The sequence below is a fragment of the Hemitrygon akajei genome, chromosome 2 (genome assembly GCF_048418815.1).
Source record: "Hemitrygon akajei chromosome 2, sHemAka1.3, whole genome shotgun sequence".
Taxonomy (NCBI): Eukaryota; Metazoa; Chordata; class Chondrichthyes; order Myliobatiformes; family Dasyatidae; genus Hemitrygon; species Hemitrygon akajei.
In genome coordinates, this window is record NC_133125.1 from 43,795,791 (window position 1) to 43,821,285 (window position 25,495).

Here is a 25,495-nt window from a genome sequence, read left to right on the forward strand (position 1 = left end):
TGCTGGAAAAACTCAGCAGGCCAGGCACCATCTATGGAAAGGAGTACAGTCAACTTTTTGAGCCGAGACTCTTTGTCAGGACTGGCATCTGCAGATTTTCTCTTGTTTGAGATTACCAGTTAGTTGAGTGGTGTCACGGTGATAACCTTACACTCAACGTCAGCAAGATTGTGGACGTCAGGAAAGGTAAGACGAGGGAACATAAACCAATCCTCATAGATGGATCAGAAGTGGAGAGAGTGAGCAATTTCAGGTTGCTGGGTGTCAATATCTCTGAGGACATATCCTGGATGCAATATATTGATGCAGCTATAAAGAAGGGAAGACAGCAGCTATAATTCATGAGGAGTTTGAGGAGATTTGGCTTGTCATCTAAAACACTCAAAAACTTCTACAAATGTACTATAGAGAGAGTTCTGACAGGCTGCATCACTGTCTGATGGGGGAGGGGGTCTACTGCACAAGATCAAAATAAGTTGCAGAAACTTGTTAAGATTAGTTAGCTCCATCCAAGACATCTTCAAGGAGTGGTGCCTTAGGAAGGCGGTGTCCATCATTAAGGATCCCCACCACCCAGGACATGCCCTCTTCACACAGTTACTGTCAGGAGGGAGGTACAGAAGCCTGAAGGCACACACTCAGCAATTCAGGAACAGCTTCTTCCCCTCTGCCATCCAGTTCCTAAATGGACATTGAACCCATGAACACTACCTCGGTACTTTTTTATTTCTGTTATTTTGCATTCCTTACTTTAACTTTTTAATAGACATGTTAATGTAACTCATTAACTCATACACATAATGTAACTCAGATTTTTTCCCTATATATACTTATCATGTATTTCATTGTTCTGCTGCTGTAAAGTAAACAAATTTCACGACATATACTGGTGATATTATCTGAATCTGTGGTATTTGTGTCAGAGGGTGATTGATGGCTGGTGTGGACCCCATAACCTGCAGGGCTGTTCCTGTGCTGTGTGTGCTTTGACTTTGTTGGTTGTAGAGGTTGCAGGTTTGGCTGATGGTGTCAGAGTAGCTCGTGCGTGCCATTGCTGTATGTAATAAATGCTAAGGGAGATTGATTGGGTGGCAAATCAGTAGACTTCTTTGACTAGGATGGTGTTGATTTTCTCAAGACCTGTTTCGGAGCACTGCATTCCAGGCAAGTGAAGAATATGCCACTGTTTTCCTCACCTGTGCATTTTCAATGTTGCTGAGACCTCAAGGTGTCGGTGAGACTCTTGCTGTCAGCTAAAAGCAGAAACTGCCAGAAATACTCTGGCCAAGCTGCTTCTGTGGTAAAAGAGACAAAATCAATATTTGAAACACACAAAATGCTGGAGGAACTCAGCAGGTCAGGCAATATCTATGGAAAAGAAAAATCAAAATCAACATTTGTTCTTCTAACCTGAAACATTGACTCTGTTTCTCTGCCACAGATATGTCCCAGCTGCAGAGTATTTCCAGTATTTTCTGTGATATTTATGACTTTGAGATTTTTGATTTTTACTTACTTGCTACTGGATATCTAGCCTCTAAGTTGTTCTGCTGCTATAGCAGTTATGTAGCTGCACCAGTTAATGGTCCTCGAGATGTTGATGGGATCCCTGCAACAGTAATGTCACTGAATGTCAAGGGTGGGTGGCTAGGTACTTTTGTTGGAATACTCATTGCTTGGCATTTCTGTGGTGTAATTGTTACTTGCCACTCATCAGCTCCTGCCTGAATGTTATCGAAGACCTGCTGCAGGTATGCATGGACTGCTTCAATTGCTAAGAAGCTTCAGGTGGAATTGAACACTGAGCAACCATCAACAATAATCTCCACTTCAGACCTTATGAGCAACAACCACAACCATCTTCCTTTGTGCGAGGTATGACTGCAGCCATTGGAGAGCTTTCCCTTTGACTTCTAAGGTGCCTCAAACCGCACACTTCCAGAACCGTTGTTCTGGAAATTGTTCTTCTCAATAATGTTTAGAACTAAACAATAAATGTTGGCCTTGCCATATCCCCAAAAATTTAACACAAAAATTCTGAAATCAAACCCAGTGAGAATATTGGGTCTGGCTAACCACCTGATGAAACACAGTGGGTGGACTGGCAGAACTACCCACAAAACAGCAGGGATCCAACTGAGAGAAAAGGACATTAAGGGACAGGCCCAGCTCCTCAACAGAAACCTGCCATTTGTTTGTTCCCCCCCATTTTTAAATTAGCAGCAATATACTGGCCTTCAGAATGGCAAGTATGCTGGTTCTAAAGCAGACTGAACTCATCATAAACTCCAAGAATATTCTTTTGCTAAATCAGCTGACTTGTTCAAAAGACCTTGAGAATAATTGGAGATGTGGAATTATAGGCAAGCATCTCTTTTCCGAAAACCATCAATGATGAAGCACATTCAGACTTTCTTACTGCATAAAGCAATTTGTTACCAATCACATCAACCAGCTGTCCCTTGTGAATGAGGTGTTTTCCCACTGACCTGACGAATGTAAACTTATTGTGAACTGGCAAGTTAAAAATTTTGAACTCAGTAAGAGTTTTCAGAAAGCTAGACGTGTAGATTGTCAGCAACAGACACAAAGCATCTGACTGGCCTGCTGAGTTCCTCGAACATTTTGTATGTGTTGTTTGGATTTCTAGCATCTGCAGATTTTCTCTTGTTGGTGTAGATTGTCAGTGTGAAATGTATCTGGACATTTATGATGAATGCACTGACACTCTTTCCATATTGATATTAAGGCCTTCATACTTTTCTACTGCCCACCAAAAAGTACATATATTCTGAGTATATTTTGTGACGGTAAATGTCCAGTGGAGATTTTTTTAGAGTTAGAAAGGTTGCAGGATAACGAATTACACAAAATTTTTTTTAAAAACTCATTGCCAGATTCAGTAACCTAATATCGAAATCAATTCATCCATTCCCCATCCCTTGCTAAGGATAGGTTTTTTTTGTGCTCCAGTCACATGCGGAGACACACTACACTCCTGCAGCCCAGCTAATTCATTGAAATGGTTTGCATTTGCCCCATAAATAATGCATTATGCCCAGATATTTTAAAACTCACATGATATAAACAGAAATTTACTAAAGGAATGGGAGAAATTCAGCATATTTTCATGGTACCAGAGTTCAAATGTTAATTTGTGCTTTAGTGAAAAAACTATGTGAAGATTGTGCTTTTCAATATTTACCAAAGGTTTAAGACAAAGCTAGTGGTAGACTGTTTTCATTAATAAGGAAACAGTAAGTATATACTTGAGATAATGGTTGTTAGGAATTATCTGGCAAAATGAAGTTGAAAGTACAAGTTGATTTTAAAGGGAACTAAAAGTCAAGAGGAAGAACTACAAAACTTAATTGATATAGTTGTTGAAGAAAGTGCAAAAATGGGTCTATCTATCAATTGCAAAAAGACAGAATGTATGGCGATATCCAAAGAGAAGGAGAATCCTATCTGCAGGCTGAGAATAAACGGGGAAGACATAAAACAAGTACAGAACTTTTTCTACTTAGGAAGCTGGGTGACATCAGATGGTAGGTGCGACATGGACATCAAAAGAATAGGGACGGCAAAAGACACCTTTACGAGAATGAAAAATATACTGACCAACGCTAAACTAGGCATGACAACCCGCCTCAGAGTACCGAAATGGTACGTTTATCCAGTTATGTTATATGGCTCAGAATGTTGGACCATATCTAGTAACATGAGGAAATGAATTGAAGCAGCAGAGATGTGGTTTTTGAGGAGGATGCAAAGAATATCATGGATGAAATGAATATCTAACAAGGATGTCATGAACAGAGCAAGCACAAAAAGAGAAATAATGTATGAGATCATGAAAAGGCCACGTAACTTCATTGGACGTGATTAGGAAAGAGGAGTTAGAATACATGGTAATTATGGGAAAGATTGAAGGGAAGAAAGCAAGAGGAAGGCAAAAACAAATGATGATGGAGACAGCAGCCGGAGAACTGGAAATGAATACCAATAAATTGATCCACTTGACCCGAAACAGGAGTGTGTGGGCCATGGCAGTCAAAGCTCAAACTGGGCATGGCACCTGATGATGATGAAAAGTCAAAAACCGCAGATGCCAGAAATTTGAAATAAAAAGAAAAATGTGGAAAACACTCAACAGGTTGGACAGTATCTGCGGAAAGAGTTCAAATGAGAATAAAGCTGAGTGGCATGACTGTGCTATAGTCTAGATAAATCAGGGGTGCCTTGTGGTATGGAATGTAAATTACTTTTTATGAAAGCCCAACTGTTGCTCATCATGAGGCAGGTCAAGACCCTGCTGCCCCCGTCACTGGACCCCCTGCAGTTTGCGTACCGTCCCAACCATTCAACAGATAACGCCATTGTCATCACCCTCCACCTGGCCCTAACCTATCTGGACAAAAAAGACACGTACGTTCGAATGCTGTTCATAGACTTCAGTTCAGCATTTAACACAATCATTCCTCAGAAACTGATTGGAAAACTGACCCTACTGGGCCTGAACACCTCCCTCTGCAACTGGATCCTAGACTTCCTGATTGGGAGACCTCAGTCAGTCCGGATCATAGGCAACATCTCCATCACCATCACACTGAGCACGGGGGCCCCCCAGGGCTGTGTGCTCAGTCCACTGCTGTTCACTCTGCTGACCCACATCTGTGCAGCAATACACAGCTCAAACCACATCATCAAGTTCGCCGATGACACGACCATGGTGGGTCTCATCAGCAAGAACGACGAGCCAGCATACAGAGAGGAGGTGCAGTGACTAACGGACTGGTGCAAGGCCAACAACCTGTCTCTGAATGTGAACAAAAGAGATGGTTGTTGACTTCAGGAGGGCATGGAGCAACCACTCTCCGCTGAACATTGATGGCTCCTCAGTAGAGATCGTTATGAGCACCAAATTTCTTGGTGTTCACCTGTCGAAGAATCTCACCTGGTCCCTCAACACCAGCTCCATAGCAAAGAAAGCCCAGCAGCGTCTCTACTTACTGCAAAGGCTGAGGAAAGTCCATCTCCCACCCCCCCCCCCCCACCCCATCCTCATCACATTCTACAGGGGTTGTATTGAGACCATCCTGAGCAGCTGCATCATTGCCTGGTTCGGAAACTGCACCATCTCGGATCGCAAGACTCTGCAATGGATAATGAGGTCAGCTGAGAAGATCATCGGGGTCTCTCTTCCTGCCATTACAGACATTTACACCACACGCTGCATCCGCAAAGCAAACAGCATTATGAAGGACCCCATGCACCCCTCATACAAATTCTTCTCCCTCCTGCCATCTGGGAAAAGGCACCGAAGCATTTGGGCTCTCACGACCAGACTATGTAAGTTTCTTCCCTTAAGCCATCAGACTCCTCAATACCCAGAGATGGACTGACACCAACATACTGCCCTCTACTGTGCCTATTGTCTTGTTTATTATTTATTATAATACCTGCACTGTTTTGTACACTTTATGCAGTCCTGGGTAGGTCTGTAGTCTGTTGTAGTTTTTTTTTGTGTTGTTTTATGTAGTTCAATGTAGTTTTTGTATTGTTTCATGTATCACCATGGTCCTAAAAAACATCTTGTTTTTACTGTACCAGCAGTTGTTGCGCGTGGCCAAGTGGTTAAGGCATTCGTCTAGTTATCTGAAGGTCGCTAGTTCGAGCCTTGGATGAGGCTTGCATTTGTGTCCTTGAGCAAGGCACTTAACCACACATTGCTCTGCGACAACACTGGTGCCAAGCTAATGCTCTAATGCCCTTGGACAACATTCCAGGCTTGCGCCCTGGAAACTTTCCAAGGTGCAAATCCATGGTCTATCGAGACTAACGGAGGCCTACACACACCAGCAGTTATGGTCAAAATAACAATAAAAAGTGACGACTTGACTTGACAATAGTACACACAAAATGTTAGAGATTAGTGGATCAGGCAGCATCTATAGAGTTTTGGTCACCTATTTACAGGAAGGATATTAATAAGTTGAAAGAGTTCAGAGAAAGTTTACAAGGATGTTGCCAGCACTTGAGAAACTGGGTTTCAGAGAAAGGTTGAATAGGTTAGGACTTTATTCCCTGGAGCGTAGAAGAATGAGAAGAGATTTGATAGAGATATATAAAATTATGATGGGTATAGGTAGAGTGAATGCAAGCAGGCTTTTTCCATTGAGGCTAGGGGAGAACAAAACCAGAGGACATGGGTTAAGGGTGAAGGGGGAAAAGTCTAAAGGGAACATTGGGTGGGGGGGGGTACTTCTTCACACAGAGAGTGGTGGGAGTGTGGAATGACCCATCAGATGAAGTGGCAAATGCGGTCTCACTTTTAACATCTAAGAAAAACTTGGACAGGTACATGGATGAGAGGGATATGGTCCAGGAGTGGGTCAGTGGGACTAGGCAGAAAAATGGTTCAGCACAGCCAAGGGCCAAAGGGTCTGTCTCTGTGCTGTAATGTTCTATAGTTCTATGAAAATGAACAGATGACATTTTGGGCTGAGACCCTTCATCACACAAGATAATTAATCTCAGGGTTGCATATGGTGACATATATATATATACTTTGATAATAAATTTACTTTGAACTTTTACTGTTTCTATACAGTTGCCCTAAGTTTCAGACAGTCATTGCTGAAACAGTCACTGTTCCTCTTTTCATGGATCATACTTGATTTGCTGAACAATTCCAACGTTTTTGATTTTATTTTAGCTTTTTCATTTGCTTGTAATAATGGATCTCCACGAATGAAGATAACTGTTCCATTAAAAATGCGCAAAGGCTCCCAGTGTTAATATGCTACTTTACAACATTTAGGCTATATTGGGTGAATAGATGGTACGTGGGTGATTCTCTTTAAACATTCCCACATGCCAGTTTCTTCTCCGCTTGTTCTCCCTTCACATTATTACTCAGACCATTAACTCAAATGCAATGTCTCAGCTTGAGCTGCGCCCGTTCAACCAGCTGCCCCGGTACAACGATGCACACGAACTGCCTTCTCTGTCGCCATACTCGGATGACGAGCCCACCCGACTAACCAATGAGCAACGCCCCTCGCGGTCACGTGCGTTACACCGGCACTCAATCGCCTGGATACGGACTCCGTAGTAACGCTTCCGGGTCAGAGCCAAGGCTGTCTCTGGGTGACGGCAAGTGGGATTTAGGTAATTTATGGGGCGAAATCTTGACGGGAGGTACAGTGGGTAAGTCGTAGTTTGTCCTTCTTGTTCCCAACGCTGTCGGGGGCTGCGTGATTCATATTGTCAGAGTTGTGAACACTGATCTGTCTGATCACGAAACAAATTTCCTCTTGCTCATTTGTCCTGTGCCCTTCTGTTGGGGATGGGGAGGAGGTCTGTAGACAACTCACACCTATGTTTTCGTTACACCTTTCTGTTCAACTCATATTCGTTCTGCCTCTTGATTCCTCTCAATTGTCAATATGCGATTCTTATATAATAACCACTTTTTTTGCAGTTTGCTTAAAAATTAATGTCCTGGAATATGTTTCATTGATTACTTTGTAACCACACAAAAGGTAGTAAGCTATCCTTTTATTTACGTTATTAATTCTCACCCTGCCTCAAATGTTGTGTAGTCAAATAAATCGTCTTCAGTTTTGTCTTTAGACCACTTTCTTCCACTCTGATTCTAATGGAGGTGTATGATTTTGTTTGATTGGTTATTGGTATCCAGTTCGCTTTTCTCTTTATCTTTTCTAAATTTTTCCTCACCAGTATTCTTCCCATGCCTACCCTCTGTCCTCCCTCTATCTATAAGTGACTTGCAGTGAGGAAAGCAAATATGTTTCTAAATAACACCTAACAAGGGGTTTAAAAAAAATAGAACGGTCTGACTGTCATATTAACATCTTGTATAGAAAATGGTTTGGGCTGGTGAACAGTAAATGCTTTTTAAGATACTTTATTGATCCCAAAGGAAATTGCAGTGTCACAGTAGCATTACAAGTGCACAGATATACAAATGTTAGAAGAGAAATAAGAAAGAATAAAAAATAAGTTACCACAAAGAGTCTGACAGGAGGGTGTCATCACTTCCCCTGCTATAGGTTGACTCATTATAGAGCCGAATGGCTGGGAGTACAAATGACCTCATCGAGCACTGTTTGAAGCAGTGTAGTTGTCTTAGTATATTACTAAAACTACACACTAAATGTGGGTAAGTATAGTAAGAAAAAGATTTACATTCATGCAGTATTTTTGGATTGTACCAAGGCCTTGGTACAATCCAAAGCAATTAATAGTCCATGGAGTATTAACATATATACATTGTGGTTGTGAATGAACAATAAAACTGCAGATGTTGGAAATCTTAAAAATTAGAAAATAAGATGGAAACAGCAAATCATCAGTGGAAAGAAACACAAGGTTAATATTTAAAGTAGAAGAAGAGATAGCATTTTCTGGTGTGCAGGATTGGAAAGGCACCAGGCAGCAAGTTTCCTCAAAGAGCTATCTGATAAACTAGACATTCTGAGTTTTACTCTTGGATGAAGGGTAAATATTGCTCTGCTCTTCAAATTAGTGCCATCTGATCTTTTGGGTCCTCCTGAGGGAGCAGTAATGCCCTTTCATGTCTCCTCCAACAGGATAGTGCATGTTGATAACATGAAAGTAAAGTGTATTTGAAAAGAAAAGAAAATCTGAGGAAGCTGAAAATCTGAAACAAAGTGCTGGAAACACTCAGAAGGTTAGGCAGTATCTGTGAGACAGAGGTCAGTGGGTTTTGGCCTTTCACTTTTACCCATCACAAAGAGACCCTTCACTTTCTGCAGCTTAAAGCATGTCTGATTTCTAATTGTTTCTAGTTCTGATGAAAGGTCATTTAAACATTAATTGTTTCTCTTTGCACCATTGCTCCCTGATCTTCTGAGTACTTATATTATTTCAAGTTCAAAGTAAATTTATTATCAAAGTACATATATATCACCAAATACAACCCTGAGATTCATTTTCTTGCGGCAGACTCAATAAATCCAATAGCCATAATAGAATCAATGAAAGACAACACCAACAATGTGGACAGCCAGTGTGTAAAAGACAACAAACTGTGCAAATACAAAAAGAAAGAATAGTTATCATCCAGTAGCATTTACATCCACGGTGATGAAGTGCTATGAGAGGTTGGTTATGCATAGAATTAACTCCTGTCTCAGCAAGAACCTGGACCCACTGTGATTTGCCTATCACCACAATAGGTCTATGGCAGATACAATCTCATTGGCCCTTTGTGTGGCCTTGGATCACCTGGACAATACAAATACCTATGTCGGTATGCTGCTTACTCACTACGGCTCAGCATTTGGCACAATCATTCCTACAGTTCTGATTGTAAAGCTCCAGAACCTGGGCCTCTGTAACTCCCTGTGCAACTGGATCCTCCACTTCCTAACTGGAAGACCAGAATCTGTGCGGATTGGTGATAATATCTCCTCCTCGCTGACGATCAACACTGGTGCACCTGAGCCCACTGCTGTACTCTCTCCACACTAATGACTGTGTGGCTAGGCACAGCTCAAGTGCCGTCTAGAAATTTGCTGACAACACAACTATTGTTAGCAGAGTTTCAGATAGTGACGAGAAGGCATACTGGAGCAAGATATATTAGCTAGTTGAATGGTGATGCTGCAACAACCCAGCACTCAATGTCAGTAAGACCAAAGAACTGATTGTGGTCTTTAGAAAGGGTTTGGCGAGGGCGCACACACCAACCCTCTTAGGGATCAGAAATGGAAAGAGTGAGCAATTTCAAGTTCCTGGCTGCCAATATCGCTGAGGATCTATCCTTGACCCAACATATCAATACAGAGAAGGCAAAGTAGCAGCTATATTTTATTCAGAGTTTGAGAAGATTTGGTATGTCACCAAAAACACTTGCAAATTTCTATAGATGTAACGTGGAGAGCATTCTAATTGGTTGCATCACTGTCTGGTATTGGGGGTGGGGGCTAGTGTACTGGATCAAAATAAGCTGTAGAGTTATAAACTTGGTCAGTGCCATCATGAGCACTAGCACTAGCCACATCTTCAAGGAGCGATGCCTCAAAAAGCCTGCATCCATCATTATGTAAGGACCCCCATCACCCATGTCATGCCTTGTTACCACCAGGAAGGAGGTACAGAAGCCTGAAGGCATATACTCAAAGATTCAGGGAACAGCTTCTTCCCCTCTGCCACCTGACTTCTGAATGGACATTGAACCCATGAGCACTACCTCACTATTATTTATATTTTTGCACTACTTATTAATTTAACTATTTAATATTTGCTATAATTCATGTTTTCCTATGGTTATGAATTACATTGTACTGCTGCCACAAAGAGAAATTTCATGACATGTACCGTTGATATTAAACCTGATTCTGAAAAGAAATAATAATAATAAATAAATATTGAGAACATGAGATGAAGAATCCTTGAAAGTGAGTCCATAGGTTCAGAGATAGGGCAAGTGAAGTTATCCACTCTGGTTCAGGAGCCTAATGGTTGAGGGGTAATAACTGTTCCTGAACTTGGTAATGTCAGTCTTGAGGCTCCTGTACCTTCTTCCTGATGGCAGCAGCAAGAAGAGAGCATGTCCTGACTGGCAGGGGTCCCTGGTGATGGATGCTGCTTTCATGCAACAATGCTCCATATGGATATACTCAATGGTGGGGAGGTCTTTACCAGTGATGGACTGGGCTGTATCTTCTACTTTTTGTGGGATTTTCTGTTAAAGGGCATTGGTGTTGCCATGCCAGGCTGTGATGCGTCCAGTCAATATACTCTCCAGCACACATCTATCGAAGTTGGTCAAAGTTAGAGATGTCGTGTCAAATTTTTGCAAACTTCTAAGGAAGTAGAGGTGCTGCTGTGTTTTCTTTGTGATGGCACTTATGTGCTCGGCCCAGGACAGGTCCTCTGAAATGTTAGCACCACAGAATTTAAAGTTCCTGACCCACTTCACCTCTGATCCCCTGATGACGACTGGCTCATGGACTTCCAGCTTCCTCCTCCTTAAGTGAGTATTCAGCTCCTTGATCTTGCTGACGTTGTGTTCTGATACTACTCTGCCACATTTCCAATCTCCTTCCTGTATGCTGATTCACCTTTGATTTGGCCTATGACAGTGGTGTCATCAGCAAACTTAAATATGGGATTGGAGCTGTCGTTAGCTACCTAGTCAGAAGTGTAAAGTGAGTAGAACAGGGGACTAAGCACACAGCCTTGTGGTGCATCTGTACTGATGGAGATTGTGGAGAAGATGTTGTTGCCAATTCAAACTGACTGGGGTCGCAATTGAGGAAATCGAGGATCCAATTACACTAGGAAGTATTGAGGCCAAGATCTTAAAGCTTATTGATTAGTTTTGAGGGATGATAGTATTGAATGCCGAGCTGTAGTCCATTAAGACCATGCTGATGTGTGCATCCTCATTAACCAATGTTCCAGGGTTGAGTAAAGAGCCAATGAAATGGCATTTGCTGTGGACCTGTTGTTATGGTAGGCAAATTAGAGCAGATCCCAGTTCCTTCTCGGACCCGAGTTGAGGTGTTCCATCAGCAACCTCTCAAAACACTTCATCACTCTGGATGCAAGTGCTTTTGAATGATAGTCATTAAGGCAGGTTATCACATTCTTCTTGCACTCTGGTGTAACTGAAGCTTATTTAAAGAAGATGGATGCTTCAGACTGCTGAAGCAAGAGGTTAAAGATCTCTGTGAACACGTCAGCCAGTTGATCAGTACAGGTCTTTATACTCGATGAGGTATAAAGTACTCAAGACCCAGTCTGAGCCAGATGCTTTCCGTGGGTTCACCCTCCTGAAGAATGCTCTCATGTTGGCCTCAAAGACGGAAATCACAGGATCATCGGGGCTGTGGTAGTTTGTGATGGCTCCTTCATGTTTTGACAGTCAAAGCAAGCATAGAAGGTATTAACCTAATCTGGAAGAGAAGCCCTGTTGTCACCTATGTTGCTTGATTTCACTTTGTAAAATGTGATTGGGTTCAAGCCCTGCCAGAACTATTGAGTATCCTACATTGATTCATGTTTAGTCCAGAATTGCCACTTTGCCTGTGAGATTGCCTTGTACAGATCATACCTGGACCTCTTGTAACTTTCTTGGACAGTTTTTATAAAGTCCTTATCAACAGTGGCGTATTCATTCAGATCCACAGATGAGTGCTTGAGCACGGCCAGTTCACTGTCTCAAAGCAATCCCAATGCTGCTCCTCTGCCTCCCATGATTACCTCTTCGTCCTAATCTCTTGGGCCTTGCTCTTTAATCTCTGTCTTTATGCAGGTAGAAGGACAGCCAAGTGCACAGTCCTGAAGTGTGGTGTGGAATCTTAGTAAAGCAGTGGTCTCGTGTGTTGGGACCTCTGGTGCTATAGGTTATATGCTGATGGTAATTGGGAAGGGATTTCATCAAACAAGGCTGATTGAAATTCCTATGAATTGAAATGCTTTAGTGTGGACTATTTCTTTGGTGATTGCATCATGCAATATCTCAAGTGCTTGTTTACAGTCAACTGATGGTAGTATGTAAGCTGTGGTCAGGACTATGGAGAACTCTCTTGGTAAATGGAATGGTCAGCATTTGAATATTAGGTGTTCAAGAGTACAACAAAACTGCCACATTGGAGCACCACAGAGTTTATTATGAGACACTCACACCTAAACCTTTTGCCTTTACTGAATCAGCAGTTTGGTCCATCCTGTTTACTGAGAAGACTTTGGGTCTGATTGCCATATCTGGTGTCCTTTGAGTAAACCATGTTTCATTGAAACACAGAACACAACAATTTTTGTTTTGTTATGTTTTTTTGATAATTTGGAATTTGTAGTTACCGAAACCACCTGGCTGTGGTAAAGAGAGCAAAGCAGATGTTAAATTGTATAGCCAAATAATTACAGCTGATTAAAATTAATTTTGTAATTTATTTTGTCAGAACCTGTGGAAAATCATGCACTGAAAGATTTTCTCACAAATGGAGCCAACTGCCTCAGACTTGAAGATGAACATCAATGGCAGTACAAGTAAGTATGGAAACTCAGTTTAATAGCCTTGTTTACCATCTGCATTTCATTCACTTTAACAGCCATTACCAAATATTTCATTTGCTTACATGCTGAATTCCTTGGTTTACAGCAAACTGGTTTGTTGGTGATTCTGTTCTTGCACCCATTTCTGGAGATGGGAAGTTGTCAGAAGCCACAATAAAGTCTATTTCTACAGATGAAAATGGTGAAAACGTAGCTCTTTTAAGATTTTCCAATTTCAACGAAGAGATTGTGCCAATTACAAGACTGCAAAAGAAAAATAAATGTGAACGTTGGAAGGGTTTTATATTTGATGATGAAGATTTGGAGAAGCCTTTTTTCTATGACAAACAGACTTTGGGGCCCAAGATTTCTTTGAAATTGTGTGAGGGAGGTATATATGTTCCACATACAATTAACAGATACTTACGAGACTACCAAAGGGATGGAATACAGTTCATCTGTAAACATTACTTTCGTGGCAATGGATGTATCCTTGGTGACGACATGGGACTTGGAAAGACTGTACAGGTAAATAATTTGACTAAGTTGTGTCAGTTTTATAATATAAGAGTCTGAGCTACAGTGTTGGCTCTGATGAGCACGCAGTAGGTTCTTATTTACTGCAAAATTGGTAAAGAATTTCTGCATCAAATGTGGACTGTGACTGTTGTGGGAAAGAAATTTGTTCTGCACTGAAAGAAGACTGCATCATATTTTAATTGCTATGCAGGCTTTTAATAGGGGCAGAAGCATTAAGGATCGATTGGCAATGATATAAGACATATGTAATTAGATTGTTAATAATTTGTACATAGCAAACAGCCCACAGCATCGGACAGTTGGTTGAAATTCCAACGTTGATAGTAACTTCTGTTAACATTTTCCCCTTCTGATGTTCCCAGTTGGTACAGTTACTCTGCCTGAGTAAGAAAATAGATACTTGGTCAGTGATTTTGCAAGGATTCCCAGATATCTTCCAATCAAATTGGATTTTCTGCTTCCCAGTTGTTTCCTGAATGTGCTGTGTTTTGTTAGAATATATTTCTACATGCAGCAGTGATTTCCAGTGATTTCTCCCACGTGCCTATGAATGAAGCCATGTGAGTGCTGGCAACTTATTTAAGTGTGCCTCGCGATAAGGTGGAACTTATTTCCCAAGATGCTGCATCCACCAGTATTATTTATGTGGCAGCAACTTCACTGGATGTTCCCTTAGAATAATTTCATGATGTTGTTGAATGATATTATTAATGGAGGCAGATGACAGAGAGAGGTCTTGAGATGGGATGGGATACAATGATTGCTGTAAACATTGTCAAAGTAACATTGGAAAGAATCATTAAAGGGATTGATATGAGAGGATAGCACAGAGCTCATTATAAATAAGACTTTGAAGAGAAACAGATTTTAGGGATAAGATACTACATAATGGGAAGGGGCCATAGCCCAAGGATAGTAGTGGTAGGATGCTCAGTGGTGAAGAGAATGGACAGACACTATTTGACAAGAGTTGATACTGGATCTAATGTAGCAGGACAAATGGAGGGACTGTCAGTGGAGAGGGCATTTTAGAGGGCAACTTTGAGCTTTTTGGTTGTTATGGAGAAGAACAAAGATAGATTGAAAACTAAGGACCAAAACTGTGGGAAGGCTGATTTTAATATAAAATCCAATCTAAGAGAGGGTATCTGAAGGTAAATCTACCAGTGAATAGTGGGGAAATATGTGAAATTGTCTATTTTAGACAAATGAAAGGCATTAATCTAAATGGTGAATGAATGCAGAACTCTTAAGATGCAGAGGCATTTGGGTACTGAAGTATATGATTCACAAAAGGCTGGTGTGCTGGTACCCAGAAAATAAATTGGAAAAATTAACAGTTCTTTCAGTATTGCTGGGTAAATTGAACACAAGAATAGGGAATTTGTTTTGCATACAGAGTAGTTGAGTCCACATATACAGTATTGTAATATTTGATCTCCATATTGAAAGAATGATGATAATATGTTGGAGATATTTCAGAGAAAGTTTACTGGTCTAATTTCTAGAATGGACAGGTTGACTTCAGATGATGGGTTACTCAGGCTAGTCTTGTATCAACTGGAATTTAAAAGAAAGAGAAGGAACAATTAAAATATAAAAGATTCTGAACAGTCTTGAGAGGATGGATGGGTAGAAGATATTTTCCCTTGAAGCAGAGTCTACAGCTAGGGGTCATTTAAAATTAATGGGTGGCCATCCATTTAAGGCAGCAGTGAGGTGAACATATTCGTTTCAGAGCTGTTACTGTTTTTGATCAGTTAATTTGCTAATGTGACTACTAGTTAACACGTAGGAAGCTCCAACAAATAAATCTGTTCTTAACCATGAAATTTGTTTCGACAGTGTTGAGTGAGAGAGAAGTTTTGACCAAGCACCAGAGGTAGCTCCTCTGATTTCCTGCAAAATAGAGCAATGGGGAATTTAATGCTTACTCAAGAAAGCTGGTGGAGGATTGTTTTCATGTCTCGCCTGGAAGACTAATTGCATTGTCCCTGCACCAGGGAGCCAGTTTGGATTTTTGTGCTCAAGTTTCCAGACTCTAGCTTCAACCCACAAACTTACAACTTTGCAGTGGGAGTCCTGTCAATGAGTTGCATCTGACACCCAGACCATGATGATTATTGTCCCTATAAATACTTACTTTACTTTATTGTCACCAAACAATTGATACTAGAGCATATAATCTTCACAGTGATATTTGTTTCTGCACTTCGTGCTCCATTAAGTACAAATCGAAGTAAATATAATAAAAATTTAAATTATAGATCATAATTAGAAAATAGAAAAGGAAAAGTAAGGTAGTGCAAGTCAGGTCCAGATATTTGGAAGGTACGGTCCAGATCCTGGTCAGGATCTGTTCAGCAGTCTTATCACAGTTGGAAAGAAGCTGTTCCCAAATCTGGCCGTACGAATCTTCATGCTCCTGAACCTTCTCCCGGAGGGAAGTGGGACAAAAAGTGTGTTGGCTGGGTGGGTCTTGTCCTTGATCATCCTGGCAGCACTGCTCCGACAGTGTGCGGTGTAAAGTGAGTCCAAGGATGGAAGATTGGTTTGTGTGATGTGCTGGGCTATGTTCATGATCTTCTGCAGCTTCTTCCGGTCTTGGAGAGGACAACTTCCATACCAGGTCGTGATGCACCCTAGAAGAATGCTTTCTACGGTGCACCTATAAAAATTAGTGAGGGTTTTAGGGGACAGGCCAAATTTCTTCAGCTTTCTCAGGAAGTAAAGGTGCTGGTGGGCCTTCTTGGCAGTGGACTCTGCTTGGTTAGACCAAGTCAGGTCATTTGTAGTATTCACCTCGAGGAACTTAAAGCTTTTGACCTGTTCCACCTGCACACCACCGATGTAGATGGGGTTGTGTGGTCCACTACTCCTGAAGTCAACAACCAATTCCTTCGTCTTGCTGACGTTGAGGGATAGGTTATTGTCTTCGCACCTTGCCAACAGGTTCTTAATTTCCTCTCTGTACTCAGACTCATCGTTACCCAAGATGCGGCCTACAATTGTGGTGTCATCAGCAAACTTATATATTGAGTTCGATGGAAACTTGGCTACACAATCATGGGTGTACAGTGAGTACAGCAGGGGGCTGAGTACACAGCCTTGTGGGGCACCGGTGCTCAGAGTGATTGTAGAGGAGAGCTTGTCCCCTATTTTTACAGCCTGGGTCCTGTCCTGTGAGGAAGTTGAAGATCCAGCTGCAGATCTGAGTGCTAAGACCCAGGTTCTGGAGCTTAGGAATCAGTTTATTTGGAATGATGGTACTAAAGGCAGAGGTGTAGTCAATGAAAAGGAGCCTTACATATGTGTCTTTATTCTTCAGGTGTTCTAAGGAGGAATGTAGTGCTAGAGAGATGGCATCTGCCGTTGACCTGTTGCTCCAGTAGGCGAATTGCAAAGCGTCGTTGTTGACCGGTAGGCTATGGTTGATGTGTGCCATAACCAATCGCTCGAAACACTTCATAGCAATTGATGTCAGAGCCACAGGTTGATAGTCATTCAGGCATGCCACCTTGCTTTTCTTCGACAACGGGATTATGTTGCCTTCTTAAAACATGAGGGAATCTTAGACTGAAGCAGGGAGCAGTTGAAGATGTCAGCAAACACTCCAGCTAGTTCACTTGCACAGGCCCGGAGGACCCGTCCCGGGATGCCGTCTGGGCCCGTCGCCTTCCTTGGATTTATCTTCAGGAAGGCTCTTCTAACATCTTTTTCAGTGACGACGAGTCTCGATGCCACCAGGTCCGGTTCATCCAGAGGGGGCGGGAATACGTTAAGTTCGTCAGGAAGAGAAGCGCTACAGTTATTGATATTCCCAGCCTTTTCTTTGCGCCCAGTGATCTCATTTAGACCCTGCCATAGTCTACTGGCATCGCTCTGGTTACCCTGGCTTCCAACTTGGCTTGATATTGCCTCTTGGCACCCTTAATTGCTTTCCGGAGTTCACGCCTGGATTCCCGGTAGCGACTGGTATCCCCGGACCAAAAAGCTGCAGCTCTAGCCTTCAAAAGGGACTGGACCTCATAATTCATCCAAGGTTTCCGGTTAGGGAATACCCGGATCATCTTGCGAGATACACAGTCCTCTGTGCACTTCCAGATAAAGTCTGTGACAGCTGAGGCATACTCATCAAGGTTAACTGCCGAGTCCTTGAATACTAACCAGTCCACCGATTCAAAGCAGTCACAGAGGACCTCATCCGTTTCCTCTGTCCAACGCGACACAACTTTTGACACCGTGACCTTCTGCTTCAGTTTGTTTGTAAGCCGGGAGGAGGAGTACAGCCTGATGGTCCGATTTTCCGAAGTGAGGTCGTGGGACGGAACGGTAGGCATCCTTGACTGCTGTGTAGCAGTGGTCAAGTATATTCGGGCCTCTAGTGGAGCACGAGACATGTTGGTATAACTTAGGCAGCGCTTTTCTGAGGTTGGCCTGGTTAAAGTCCCCGGCTGTAATGAGCAAAGCCTCCGGATACCTGGTCTCAAGTTCACCGATGTTGGCATACAGTGTATTCACAGCACACTCCACGTCCACCTGGGGGGGGAATGTAGACCGCTGTCAGTATGACCAAGGTGAATTCCCGTGGCAGATAAAAGGGACGACACTTCACCGACAGATGTTCCAGGTCCGGACTGCAGGAGCTTGTCAGTGCCACTGTGTCCGAGCACCACGCAGTGTTGATCAGTAGGCAGACACCACCTCCCTTCGTCTTGCCCAAAGACACCATGCGGTCCATCCAATGGATCGAAAAACCCTCTGGTCAGATGGCACAGTCAGGGGTGGCAGGGGAGAGCCAGGTCTCTGTGAAACAGAATACACAGTAGTTCTGCATCTCCCTGCAGTAGGTGAAGTCTCCTTAATACAGGGAGAGCAGCGATTGTAGATTGAATGGACAGAAATGAGGTGAAATCAGATGTAAAAAGTCCAGAAGATTTAATGACAGTTGAAATCACTTAGCAAGAAATCATTTGATATGGACTTGAAGTTATCGGCCTCTCCAGAAATACCTTTATTTTGGGGTTATCAGAGTGACTGGTGGATGAAGAAGGAAGTGATTCCTGTACAATGGAAGAAAGGGAATTGATGCAGGATAGAGTAGAAGAATTTAATATCCCTATTTCTTTCAGTTTATTTTATAAAATTGACAACTGAAAATTGATTTCAAATCTAGTCAGCTTACTTTTGAATTGGTGATGTACTCTACTCTCTTCACACTGATCCAGTAAACTATTTTAAAAAATCTGAGAAAGGTTTACTCTTTTGACATTTTTATCTGAACTACTTAAGTAATGAATTGAATGGATGTAGTTGTCACTGGTATTAATATATTACCAATGTTTACCTTACATGAAAACGCATTTACTCTTTAAAGTTTATTTGACCTGTTTAATGAGTTCTACGGAGATAGTTCTTTATTTAAAATGGGGAAAAAATGTTCAGATTCTTAATGTAATAATGTTTTCTTCTCATAGGTTATTTCCTTTCTAGCAGCTGTACTTCATAAAACAGGAACCCGAGAGGATATTGAAAATAACATGCCCGAGTTTGTACTGAAGACTATGAGGAAGGAATCTAAGGCTCTCAATGACAAAGTAATCCATTATAATCTATTTCTTGTGGCCGATCTCACTTTCCAAGAAGTCACAGTCGAAAATGAAAGTTCATGGTCTAGCAGAAAACATTGGCATGGATAGAATTTTGACAGGCTGGCAGGAAACAAATAAATGGAACATTTTTATGTTGCCGAGATTTAACAAGTGGAATGCCAGTGATTGGTACGGCATCTCAACTCTTTTACAATTTGTATGATTGATTTCAATAAAGTGATTTAAGATGCGGTACGTCAGCAAAATTAGCAAGCAACACAGATGTGTAGGAAAGTAAATTATTAAGAAGACATATGGAGGCTAGGAAGGCTGAGAGTAGGCAAAGGCCTTGCATATGAAGTATAATGATGGAGAATGTGTCGCTTTCCATTTTGGCAGGAAAAATAAGAATATACAGTACTTTCTATGGTATGACATTGCAGAGCTGTGGATATCCTAGTGCTTGATCCACAAAGGCTAAACACGTATAGTGGGGATGAATCTAGAGCGAGGGGTCACTGCCTGAGGCTGAGAGTCTTTGGATCTCTCTCCACAAAAGTGGTGAAAGCAGTGTGAATATTTGTGGTAGAGGTCAATAGATTCTTGATGGGCAAGAAGGTGAATGGTTATGATGGGTAGACATGAGTGTAGAGTTGATGCTACAGTAATCAGCAGCAAGTTTACTGAATCTGAGAGCAGATTTGAGAGGTCAGTGATTGCTATAGAACAGTACAGCATAGTAACAGTCCCTGTGGCACACAGTGTTGTGCCATACCAATTAAATTAGTAATCAAATGGCCAACTAAACCAATCCCCTCCGCCTACACGATGTTCATATCCTTCCATTTCCCTCACATTCATGTGCCTGTCTAAACATCTTTTAGGTGTCTCTAATATATGTGTCTCTACCACTACCTCAGGCAGTGCATTTCAGGTGCCCACCACTCCTTCACACTCTATATTAAAAAAAATGCTGCAACGTAACTTCCCGACTTTTGAATGTGATGCCTTGACTAATAAAGGCAAGCATGCCATATGCCTTCTTAACCATCCTATCAACCTGTGTAGCTGCCTTCAAGGAGATATGAACTTGGACCCCAAGATCCCTCAGCTCATCAACACTGTTGAGGGTCTTGCTCTTAACAGTGTACTGTCTCTTTACATTTGACCTACCAAAGTGCAACACTTCACATCTGACCATGTTAAACTCTGCCATTTCTCTGCCCATATCTGCAACTGATCTATATCTTCCGTGCTATCTACAACGCCACCAACCTTTGTATCATTTGCAAACTCACTACCCACCCATTTACATTTCCATCCAGGTTATTTATATACATCACATACATGAGAGATCCCTGTGGAACACCACTAATCACAGACCTCCAGCTAGACTAAGTCCCTTTGACCACTGCCTCTATCTTCTATGGGGAAACCAGTTCTGAATCCAAACAGCCAATTCACCATGGATTCTATGTGTCTTAATCTTCTGGATGAGTCTCCCATGAGTGCCCTTGTGAAACATTTTACTAAAATCCATGTAAACAACATCCACAGCTCTACCTTCATCATTCATCCTCGTCACCTCGTTAAAAAACAAAATTAAGTTAGTAAGACACAACTTGACCCGCACAAGGGCATGCTGGCTCTCCCTAATTAAGCCATGGCTTTCCAAATACTCTTAAGTCCTATCCCTCAGAATTCTCAACAGTAACCTCCCTTCTACTGATGTGAGACTCACAGGTCTAAAGTTTCCAAGATTATCCCTGGTTCCCTTATATAATGGCACAACTAGCTATTCGCCAGTCCTCCGGGACCTTGCCTGTGGCTAGTGAGGATACAAAGATATTGGTCATGGCCCCAGCAATTTCTTCTCTTGCCTCCCTCAATAACCTGAAGTATATCCTATCAGGCCCTTGGGACTTATCCACCTTATTGCTCTAAGAGACCTAACACTATCTCCTCTTTTACTTCAAAATGCCCTAGTATATTAATATTCTCGGCACTGATCATCCTATCCTCCTTGTCCTTCTCCTTAGTAAATACTGATGTAAAGTACTCATTAAGGACCTTGCCCACATCCTCTGCATCCTAGCAAATGTTTGCCCCTTTATCCTTGAGTGGTCCTACCTTCTCCCCAGATATCCTCTTGCTCTGGATGTATGTAGAGAATGTCTTGAAATTCTCTTTCGTCTTACTTGCCAAAGATTTTTCATGGCCCTTCCTGGCTTTGCTAATTCCCTGCTTGAATTCTTTTCTGGTGCTTTATAATCCTTATGGGGTCTGTTTGATTCTTGCTTCAGAAGTTTTGCATACTTTTCCTTTTTCTTCTTAATTATATTCATCACCTCTTGATATCCAAGGTTCTCTCACCTTGCAATCCTTGTCCTTCCTTTTCACTGAAACATATCTGTCCTGAACTCTATGCAGTTAGTTTTTAAACACCCTCTACATATTGGATGTGGACTTGCCCAAAAAGAGCCGTTCCCAATTAACTCGTCCAAGTTCCTGCCTAATGCTCTCGTAATTTGTCCTGTTCCAATGTAATACTTTCCTGCAAGGTCCATATTTATCCTTGTCGATAGCTATCTTAAAACTTGAGTTGTGGTCACTGTTCCCTAACTGCTCATCTACTGAAAGGTTGGTCACCTAGCCAGGCTTATTACCCAACGCCAGGTCCAGTATGGCCACTCTTCTTGTTGGACTATCTACATATTTAATTAAGAAACCCTCCTGGATGCAGTTAACAAATTCTGCCCCATCTAAACCTCTTGCACTAAGAAGGTCACAGTTTATATTTGGGAAATTGAAATCCCCCCCCATCAACAACCCTTTTTTTTACACCTTTCCTTAATTTGCCTGCATATCTGTTCCTTAGTGCTCTGGTTGCTGTTAGGGGATCTGCAGTACAATCCCATCAGAGTAATTGCACTCTTTCTATTTTTGAGTTCTTCCCTTACAGACTTAGTGGACGAGCCCTCCATTATGTCCCCTCTAAGTACAGCTGTGATATTGTCTCTGGTTAGTTGTGTAATTCTGCCCCCCCCCCCCCCCCTTTACCCCTCTAACTTTTCTAAAACACTGAAACCTTGGGACTTTAAGCATCTATTTCTGTCCTTCTCTCAACCGAGTCTTTGTAGTGACCACAACATCATAGTTCCATGTATTGACCCATGCTCTAAGTTCATCACCCTTACCTATAATATTCTTACCATTAAAATACGCACACGTCAAACTAACCATCCCATCATATGTATTATGTTGCTCCTTCCTGTTTTTGTTAGCCCTGACATCTTTTGTACCACCTTCTTTATTCCTCCACTTTCTGACCTGAAGCTCTTGTTCCCAGCCTCCTGCCAAATTAGTTTAGATCTTCCCAAATAGCCCTACTTCAGGTGCAAACAGTCTCTCTTGTTCAGGTCTCTCCTGCCCCAGAAGACATTTCAATAATCCAAGGGGTCCCTGCCCCCTGCTCCAGTTCCTCAGTCACTCATTCATCTGTATTATCATTCTGTTCCTGCCCTAACTGGCATATGGCAGCGGGAGTAATCCTTCCCTTCATTCATTTGTCCACATGGGATATTGCTGTTTTATAACTGGAAAGTTTTTCATTAAACCTTAAAAGTTGTTACCATTAATGATGATGTTTCAAACATTTTCTATCAAAGTCTTTGATGTACTGTTTCCTTTATATTGTTTAAACATCTTTCAAAACAGTTGAAATTGGATTTTCATCTTTATCATGCCTTATGCATCTGCCTTCAATTATTATGTCTGCAGCAGTAATTTGTGACCCCAATAATACTAAATCAATTCATGAATTTTGTTTCAAGTCAACTGTGATTTCCTTTCTTCCAAAATACTAAGTAGTTTGAAGAATAAAAGATGCAGGGAGCTTTAAATTTTCTACTTTTAGCCATGGATCCTCTTCTAAAAGTGGAGGTTGAAGTTTAGGATACATGTCACTAAACTTACCAGAGAATTGTGATTAATCTTGATCGTGTGAGCAGTTCACCTTAACAAATCTGAACCAGCTCTCTGAAGAGCTAATTAATTCCATTTCCTAATCCATTTCTGAAAGCCATAAACATTTCCTGCATTAAACATTTATCTGCTTTTAATAGTTATTACAGAATCTGCTTCTGCCAGAAGTATAATATTTGGCTTTGTTATTTTCATGCAACCGAATCATTTCCAAAATAGTGACCAATATGAGTGTGCATTTGTGGTGTACAAAGCTGCTGTTGCTTTATTACTGCAGCTGTCAGAGCATACTCAAAGTCAGCAGGTCACGATTTCAGTCATTGTCCAAAGCTGATTTGGTACCACACAGATATTTGGAAATTATGTGTCCTCTTTTAACCTTGCACAATCACATACTCATTCAGTAGCAGAAGGAAGCCCGACCAACGGTGCTACTTAGCAACAGCGCCTATATTAATTACTGAGTGAGTTGTACTTGTGATAATCATTGAACAAGTGAGAGCAAAAAAAGAAGCTGAAGGTATCCATCAGGTCAGAGATAATGGAAGATTATTTTGAAATGTTAACTCTGCTTCTTTTTCCACAGAAGCTGCCTGACCTGCTGAATATCTTCAGGATTTTCTGTTCTTTTTTCCCTTTCAGGATTTCCAACACCTGTATTACTTTGCTTTTATACAACTGCTAATTGCTTTCCATACTTGAAAGTTTCTCAAGTCTAGAAGAGTAGCGTGGTAGGTGTTGCAGGGCATTGTCCCGAGTTTAAGACTTCTTCAATAACCAGTTACCCCCATGCATGTAGCCATGAGTAGATGTTTCCTTTGGAATCTGGTAAGACCAGAAAATGAGCAGAGCAAAACAGGGAGGAGAATATGAAGAAACAAATTCAGCAGGAAGCCAAAATCTGCTCATAGTGTAAAGAAGCAATTGCTCTGAAACTCTGAGAAAAAGTGTTGACATTTGTGCTTTAATTAGTCTTGAACTGAGGTGAAATTTCTTCCCTATAGACTTTGAAATATGGAGAACAACTAATAATTGTACAAAAGCAAAATAAGGTCCTTCAGGATTTTCTGTGTTTCAATCAACTCCCCTCTCATTTTTGAAACTTCATCATCTTCTCCTTGTCAAGCAACTTGAAATACTTACTGATGGCACAAAAAGCTTATAGCATTTTAGATATTGCTGGGAGAAATCAATCAATATTTATTGATACCATTAAGTAGTGTTGATTGGCAGAAATCTGAAGGAGGGGTTGTCCCTTTCATTGCTGAATGTATGGTTGACTGTAGAAAGTTGAAAGAACAGTTAACTGGAGCTTCACACAAAAAAATGGCACTGTCAAATCCGATTTATATGCTCTCCATATATTTAGAGGATAATATTATGCATGCTAATTCCTTGTTAATGTTTGGCAAAATTTGCCCCAATGTATAGCTACATTTGAGCCATATATGATAAATCTAATTTGACTTCTCTAGGTAAATTATTGATAATTAAAATACAATCTTCCAAATTCCATCTAATGGAAGGTTTTATTATTTATGATTATTTTATTATTCTATATCACTGCTCCTGTCATGCCAGGATTACAATTTTAGTCTTTTGAACCTGTGGAGTAACTTCTAATAATGTATATATCTGACATTCTATACTCTTTTGTTCTTTTCTCCTGAATGCTATCATTTATTATTATTACTTCCAAATGTACTGCATTATGCTTGATTACCTAAAGTAATCACTTAGTTGACCACACAAACTTTTGTTTTTTTTTTATCAGCAAAACCTCCAATGAAAATCATGTTCATACCTACGTACAGAGTCATCAAATCATACATTGTAGAAACAGGCCATTTAACCTACCAAGTGCACACTAATCAGGGCCATTCATGCATTGTAATCCCATTTTCTTCTCCTTTTCTGTGGTCAATCTTCATCTTGTGACGTAATATCTCTTTAATATTCTCCTATCAAAACTTGGTGCTTTTCTCCCACCTTTGCAGAATACCATTGTCTAGATTATCCCAGATGAATTTCAGAAATTCATCACTCTTGCTGTGCTATAACTGTTCCAGGTTACACTGGGGTAATTAAAACCTCCATTATAACTGCCATTCAGTTTCTTTAATCTTCTGTAGTTTACTTACATTTTTGCTCCATATTTTTCCCACTCATTGCATCACCATTTTGCCAAACAGAGGACACTTTATATAAACTGGTACCTGAAATATTAGAGAGAACTCCTTAGCCTAGTAGTTCTACCACATGACACAACTTTTTGTATGCTCTAATCAACATTATTTTATGTTTCATCTAATTGCATTATGCTG

At 41.2% G+C, this 25,495-nt stretch overlaps 1 protein-coding gene across 4 annotated transcripts in view; it reads left to right on the plus strand.

Annotated features, from left to right (window-relative positions):
• Positions 1 to 7,113: 7,113 nt before the first annotated feature.
• The window catches only part of ercc6l2 (excision repair cross-complementation group 6-like 2), a 96,113-nt gene continuing 77,731 nt past the window's right edge, over positions 7,114 to 25,495 (plus strand). For 3 of the 4 annotated variants that reach the window (XM_073071393.1, XM_073071410.1, XM_073071418.1), the window contains exons 1-4: positions 7,114 to 7,212; positions 12,963 to 13,050; positions 13,163 to 13,584; positions 19,074 to 19,193. In XM_073071393.1, the coding sequence (XP_072927494.1) occupies positions 13,002 to 13,050; positions 13,163 to 13,584; positions 19,074 to 19,193 (591 nt within the window). In that variant the 5' untranslated portion in view covers positions 7,114 to 7,212; positions 12,963 to 13,001. The remainder of the gene's footprint in view (positions 7,213 to 12,962; positions 13,051 to 13,162; positions 13,585 to 19,073; positions 19,194 to 25,495) is intronic. The other variant, XM_073071401.1, reaches the window with a different exon arrangement.